The sequence below is a fragment of the Centroberyx affinis genome, unplaced genomic scaffold (assembly GCF_046629955.1).
Source record: "Centroberyx affinis isolate AG114_WGS23_722 - 3 ecotype Tasmania unplaced genomic scaffold, CSIRO-AGI_Caff_v1 ptg003784l_1, whole genome shotgun sequence".
In the NCBI taxonomy this organism is placed as follows: domain Eukaryota; kingdom Metazoa; phylum Chordata; class Actinopteri; order Beryciformes; family Berycidae; genus Centroberyx; species Centroberyx affinis.
Window position 1 is genome coordinate 217,501 of NW_027281654.1, and position 7,500 is coordinate 225,000.

The 7,500-nt window shown below is 43.0% G+C and overlaps 1 protein-coding gene across 2 annotated transcripts in view; it reads right to left on the reverse strand.

The window, feature by feature from the left end:
- trabd2a (TraB domain containing 2A) overlaps positions 1-7,500 on the reverse strand; it is a 71,663-nt gene that overhangs the window by 38,173 nt on the left and 25,990 nt on the right. For both annotated transcript variants that reach the window (XM_071541091.1, XM_071541090.1), the window contains exons 3-4: positions 2,088-2,234; positions 737-911 (exon numbers count right to left, since the gene is read on the reverse strand). In XM_071541091.1, coding sequence (XP_071397192.1) covers positions 737-911; positions 2,088-2,234 — 322 coding nt within the window. The remainder of the gene's footprint in view (positions 1-736; positions 912-2,087; positions 2,235-7,500) is intronic.

Below are 7,500 nucleotides of genomic sequence, written 5' to 3' on the forward strand. Positions count from 1 at the left end.
GAAAATCTGACTCATCCAGTAGAGAGGAGAGTGGATTATGGAAATTTCTATTGATGTAAATCTGAGAAGAGGTCTACTGTCTTCCAGATCAGAAAGAGAAGGATTATTGGCGAGGCCCGCTTCTCTGATTAGCAGGGTTTTCTATCCCCGCTTTCTTAAGTTGTCTTTGTTTTCTCTTTTTCAACAACGGTTTTAGTTAACTCGACTTCCTTCAGTCTAAGCTGCTCAAACAAAGCCTTTTTCCCTCTTTGTCTTCCTCGCTGTTTCACTAGTACTCTGCTAACAAAGAGATTTTATTGTACATATAACGGTAATCAGATTGTGTGACACTATGAGTTGATATATATGATCTGAGCATAGTAAAGTCCTAAATGTTACCTTTTGTCTGACCTTTTCACCTGACATACAAGCTTATCGGCAACATTTTCGGTCTCATTTTGTCACCTGTTGCTGGGAGCATTGTCAGTTTTCATGGCTCAAAAAAAAAATCACATACTGCAACACAACCCTTCCTCTAATCTCGTGTAGCCACACCTCTGTCTCAGAGTAACAGAGGTCTGAAGAACTTGTCATCAGAAAATGTTGGATGAGACTTTGCGGAGCCAGAAGCAGCCATTCGATTGGCTCAGAAATGACACGTTTTTCCTTCTTGCCTCTACCTCTATCTATTTTCTTTCTTTCGTTTTTTGTTTTTTTTTCAATAGAAAAATTAGACAGGTAGTAACTGAAGACTGACCTGCTCCGAAGGCGAAGAAGAAGCTCTTGTCAGGATGTTCCTCCAGCAGAGCCTTCACCCTCCTGCCCATCCTCTCGTTCCTCTTGTAGATGAGCTCCTGGCGGAAGTAGCTGTCTATTTCCTGGGCCGTCACCTGCTCACTGGGAGGCAGCGTCACATTATTGAAGTTTGGGACCTAAGGTGGTCGGGGTGTGGGGTGACGGTTAGGAGGGGAGAGAAAAGAAGAGAGAGGGATGGGGAGATGGTGCTTATTCATTAGTTAATTATTTTAATTGTTTGTTCATTCGATTAATTTCAGTTTATATCAATTTTACCCTTTTCAATAACTTTTAATTCAAGCATTGCTGTTATTACTCAAAATTTACGCACATGAAAGTAAAAGTAGTTCTTGACAAACATGACACTGATACACGTGAAACTGATCACAAAAGAAAAAAAAAGCAGAGGGGAACAGTTGGGATGGACGCAGACGGAAGAAGAGAGAGACTGGGACTGCTAGGAGGAAGGATAGTGAGCGATAGATAGATAGGACACAAAGAAGGGAGGAAAAGAGACAGACAGGGAGGGGAGGGGAAGAAGGATAGAGATGTAGGAAGGGAGGGAAGGGAGGGAGGACACTGAAGAGAAAGAATAGAGGTATGAGGGGAGCGAGACACTGGGCTGATGGGGCGGAAATGGGGCCAGAGAGGAGAGACAGAGAGAGCGGAGGAAGGGGTGAAAGGGGATGGTAGAAGAATCAGGAAGATGTGGAAGGAAAGAAGGGGCAAAGGAAAGGAGAGAAGAAGAGGGTAAATAAGAGAAGAGCTGGAAGGAGGGGGGAGTGTAGGAGTAGTGGGGTGGGGGGCTGGGGGGTGTGGGGTCAGTGGTTAAGGTAAGAGGTCAAGGGTTGTGTCACCGGGACACTCCAAAAGGTCAAGAGGTGAAACTGACTCTTGGCTTATTAACTAGAGTGAAAGTCTACTGCTACATACGGAATAGAATAGAGTAGGATTATTAACTGTAATGTGTAATGAAAGAAAATATCAACACTGTGATTCTTTTGCTGTCAAAACATTGTTGCATCAAAATAGAAAAGAATAGAGAAGATAACTATTGAATGTATTGAATTGCTTTTATATGCTACTATGTTTTACATGCTATTGTTGATATGTGCAATCTGTAGAATTGTTGTCTATTAACCATTATTTATTTGACTTTATCCTTTGTCAATGTTTTGACAACAAAGATCCTTTCTCATAGATTCTGTCATGCCAATAAAGCAGATTTGAATTGAACTGATAACTTTACTGTCCAAACTTGAGAAAGGGAACAAAAACAGAGACACCGGGAGGCGGAGGGAGAAAGGACGGACCTGTGAGGTGTCATGATTGAAGATGATGGAGTTCAGATCTCCACAGTTGTAGTGCTTGATGAGGTCTTCAGTGGTGTACGGCACCTGCAGGCTGCCGGCCCTCAAAGACTCCTGCTGTAGTAACGTCTGGTTCAGCGCAAAGATCACCTGGAAGGAAACAATGATGATCGATTATTGGTATATTTATTTTTATCCAGATGGCAGAGCTGTAGGCGGCTCTCTGGCCTCCAAAACTTCAGAATCAGAAGTTAGTTATTTTCCACCTCTGAATGACCTCTAAGATGCTTATTGGGAAAACCACAAAATGGATACAGATGGGAGCTGTGACATTAAGACTTGACAGCAGAGGACATGAGCAACTTATGTTCAAGTTGTTCAAAATACATCCAGATTCCAGTTATAGAGATTTGTTGCATCCATTACAGCTGACCAGATCACAGATGTTGAAATTTCAACAAATACCATCATAGCAAAAACAGGTATGTAATCAGGACAACACACAGAAAGATGGATACAGTAGAGGATGGGGCAGGAGTAGCACAGATGTTGAGATGAATCCAGCAGTGATGCATCCAGCAGGATCAAAGCAGAAACCGGACTGATCCCTGACTCTTGTGTAATGGTTTTATCATTGGTCCATCCGTAAGATGAATGGACCTATCTGGATCTCAGTGGGTGAGATTTGTCCAGCCATGCACCTCTTCAAGAGTCATCCATCTATCTGACTGTATTTTCAGTTGTTTGTTGCAACTGTTTTGTAACAGATTTTAGTTTAAACTAAATATTTCATGGCTCAGCATGCCACAATGTACTCTTGACTGTGTTGCATTTTATAATATCCCCCCCCACCCCCGTCTTTCTCTCTCTCTCTCTCTCTCTCTCTCTCTCTCTGGCTGTCTGGCTCTCTCCCATCTATCCTCTGCTGTACTCTGCATCAGTTCTGTACAGCGGGTTTCATCACTAGATAGTTGTGAGAACAACTGGATCAACTATCACTACCAAATTTGTACTATTAAGAACAATAAATCTTAAAAGATGCTTCCTATAACTACATATTTTGCATTGCTATACTAGTTGTTTGAATAAAGAAGCTATTCTACCCTTCTGCCTTTTCACTTCTGTTGCTGGAGTTGCTCTGCCTCCATTTTCCTTGTTTCCATAACTTGGCCAAAAAGGACATATTCGATTAATCAACGTGCCACTCACTTCCCCTAAAAACAAAAATCATAAAACCGTTTTTCCATCTTGCTGCCAGTCTTCCATCTTCAGCTTGTTTCCTGTACTTTAAAACTGGGGTTGTTTAACGTTTTCAGCCCATGAACCAACTGTAGTATAATCTCACCCTGGAATCTAGGCCCATTAAAAAATACAAGTAATTTTTGTCACATGGGGACCCAAATGAAACAGGCTTGTGTTGCATGTTGGGTCGTAGTTTAAAAAATGGTGAATGCTTACAATTATACTAATCATGCTTCAGATCTGGCTGTGGAATGGCCGGTCGAACCCGACTCTCTGGCCAAACGTCGCTCTGAGGCGTCGGGCTTGCCAGGCATTAGTGTTAAGGTCTGCATCCACTGCAGCCTTATAGACTAAACATTATGAAACATTTAGACATTTTTTCCTTTATATAAAAATGTCATAACTGCATGGATTTCAAGATTTTGTGTCTAAACTGTGATGGAAAGAAATGTTGCAATAACTTGGAACAAAGCACAATCATTAAGCAAAATCATCAAAGCATGCAAAATAAGGCAAAGCCCAAATAGGCACTGGCTAATAAAATGATTGAGATTAACTAAATGTTACGAAAACACCACAGTGGTAAAAGAAACATTTTGAGCTGGCCCCGGCCCGAGCAAACGCCTCCTGGCTCTGCTGTGGAGATTTGGCTATTGTGTGACCGTGAAATCGGCCAGTGTTTGGTGAGAGGGCCATGGTGAGCCTGCTGCCTGTGATCACCACTGCAGGGACACACACATATGCATACATGCACACACAAATACACATAAACACACACACACTGAAGGTTCTATGGTCTATACACACAGACTGACACACACACACACACACACACACACACCACCTCTGATCACCTCAGCACATGGTCTCCCTCTGATCCCACCATCATACACACACACACACACACACACACACCCTTCATCCCATGAGCCATTGATCTCTTACATGCCTCCTTGCCAAAAAAAAAAAAAAAAAGTTTATTTGTTTCCCAATGGGGACACAGTCCATCAAAGTGAAGATCTGTTTTGTCAGCTGTGGAACTATGTAAGTATGTGTCTATGTTTGCATGTTCATGTTTTTACAAGTGAGTGTATGAGAAGCTCATGTGTGCACGTGTGTAGTATGTGCGTGTGTGTATTCTCAGACCTTAGGTCAAATGAATTCTGTATTGATATGCATACCCGTACGCCAACCAGCCAACCCAAGCCGTTTTTTCTTTTTTTTTTTTTCATGTGGTGTTTTCTAAGGTGCTCTGATGACACTTTTCCCTTTCGGCTGGCCCATTGTGGGAGCCTCGGTATAGTAGAGGAGAGGAGGAGAGGAGGGCAGAGTGGAGCAGATGCCTTCTTGTCAGGGGACAAAGAACCCCTCCGTCACCCTCTCCTCTCTTCTCCTCTCTTCTCCCTCAAGCTTTCATCGGCCGCGCATCAAAGTGGCGTTCTGCATATGAAAAGGGCTCCGTCTTTATGCCACGCAAATTAGCCTATCGCCACCCCTCCCCGACTCGTTTCACAAAAACACCCTCACATCTGTGCCACGTCCGTGAAGGAAGGCCCTCATCTTCAGGGTCTCCCTTTTTCTCAGCTCTCTTCTCCTCTCTCTCTCTCTCTCTCTCTCTCTCTCTCTCTCTCCGCTCGCAGTGCCTTTCAGCCCCTTAAATTATGGCTCTGAGAGGAGGAGGAGGAGGGAGGAGGAGGAGGGTGAGGATCAGTCATACCCAGGGAAAAAAGAAAGAGAGAAAAGGGGGAGGTTTGGGGAGGGAAGGAGAGAGACAGGAAGAAAAACAGAAAAGTGAAAGTGAGGCAGGGCACAGAGAGAGGTAGGACGGGAAAGGAGAGAAAAGGACAGGGGACGGGGGTTGAAAACAGAGTGAAGGAGAGAGAGAGAGAGAACCTGAACGAATGACATTTTTTCCCCCTGTGATCCCCCTCTTCCCCCTGCTCAGTTCGCGCACTGTGGGTCAGTGGGTGCATTTTCCCACTCGGCTCCTTTCATCAGGTCTCCCTGTTTCTTCTGCTTCTCCTCCGCTGCCGGCCCCTACCCCGCCCCCTCCGACACACACACACACACACACACACACACACACACATGCAGACACACCCCTTGCTGATATCAAAGCAAGCGGAGCCAATGAAAGTCAATAATTGTCCTTTGTTATGGAAATGCCCCCGCTTGTTGAGATGGAGTGGGGTGGGTGCGTGCATCCCGAGCAAACATCATCACAGTCGGATTCCCACATGTGGAGTTTTGGAGTGTTGAGCGGCTCGGCTGAAAAACTCTCACTGCTCTCGCCCCCGAAGTGTGTTGGCTTAACTCAGCTTTTGCAGGAAAAGTGGCATGCATGTTGAAGGGAGTATTTACAAAGAGAGGTCGCAGTATTTGAATTTGTGAAATGTTGGACTCTTCACTTTTTAACAGTCAAAAAAAAATGTGCCTGATAAGAACTGTAATTGCAAAGAAAGGTCGCAGTAATTTAGTTTTGAATTGAGTTGAAAAAGTGCAAGCTTTCTAATAGGGATGGGACGATATATTAAAATTCAATATATCAGAATACAAAAATGTGACAATACATATTGTGTCAGCTACATCTTATTCTTCTGTAGTAATCACAAATGAGATGCACTTTGTAATGACATTTTTAAATTGTTGTTTACATTCTAGCAAGCCAATGCCATTTCTAGAAAGATCTGTGGCTCAGAAATTAACAAAATTCTGCACAGTCAGACTTTCTTGTCATTGAACCTTTATTTATTACATTGTATCAGGATGAATCAAATCGTGAACCCCAAATCACGTATCGTATCATGAGATAAGCAGATCGTCCCATCCCTACTTTCTAAAAGAAGCACTGAAATCAAATGTTGACTTGCCTGCAGTGGGATCATTAGCAGCGACAGAGATAGTGAGAAATTTCAACCTGATAAACATAAGTTCCACACATCCACTTTATAGAAATACATAAGTAGGGCAGTGAGTAGTTATATCACTATTCAACTGGAAGACAGTGGTGAAAGCTCCCATACTGGTAAGTATCTGCACTGCTAAAGTGTCTTTGAGCAAGACACTGAATCCCTGCCAGTTCTAGCACTGCTGATCTGTGAGAAGAAAATCTTCCTAGGGGGAATAAATAAAGTAGCACATTATTATCACTAACTATAGGGTTCTTACATCAAGCAAACACTAATGAAAGCAGGTGATTAGGTGTTAAGTTGTACCAGCTCCAGTGTTGCTGTTCAGCAGCTGATCCTGCACTCAAACCTCCATAAGAGAAGCAAGCAAAAAAGGCATTTCTCTATGGGAATCAATAAAGTTTCCCATTACTATTATTTTTAAACAGAGACACCAGTTGTTGAGTGTGAGGCTCACATGTGGTAACCAGAATACATCTTTTTATTTCCCAGACTTTATTGAGATGCCAGCCTCTTAATCACACCAGAGTTTACTTTCAGCTAATGCATTTATCAAGATGGCTCGTGGTAAGACGAGTGTGAGAGGTAAAGATTAATTCCAGAAAACCATACATACTCATCAGAATCATAACAAATAATGACAGATAACTCGGGGTACTTAACCTTGGCAACAGTGTGTCACAGATTTTTCTCTGTATATAAATGTATAGTGTGAACTGCATCCCTAATCCTGCCAGCACCGGCCCATTTATCTTTCTTAAACTGTATGTGAGGTCCTGTCACACTATGAATCTTGAGTCTGTGTAATGTGAACAGCATGTAAACACCAAGTCAGAGTCCTTGTACGGTAATACCGCTGGTTAATTAAGGTGATTCTGATTCTAAAATGATATAAAGACACCTGTGAATACTGGCACTGGATTCAGAGAGTGTTTTAGTTGAGAGTCAATTTTCATAATAAGCTAAAGAGCAGCATGTGTGTGCATGTATGCAACTCTCTCTCTCAGGGTGTGAGTGTGTGTGTGTGTGTGTGTTTGCACGTGTGAGCAGAATAGCATATCTCTGGGTTGAAAGTGTTTCAAAGGGAGCCTGTCCACATTGTTGACAAACCATGTGCACACACAGCCACACACACACACACACAGCCACACACACACACACACACAATGCTCGCAGCCAATTCAATGAATCTTGGCCATCTCCCAAGGACAAATGAAGACTTCCAACAGCTCCTCTGTTTCCTCCTGACTCAATTATGTTATCAG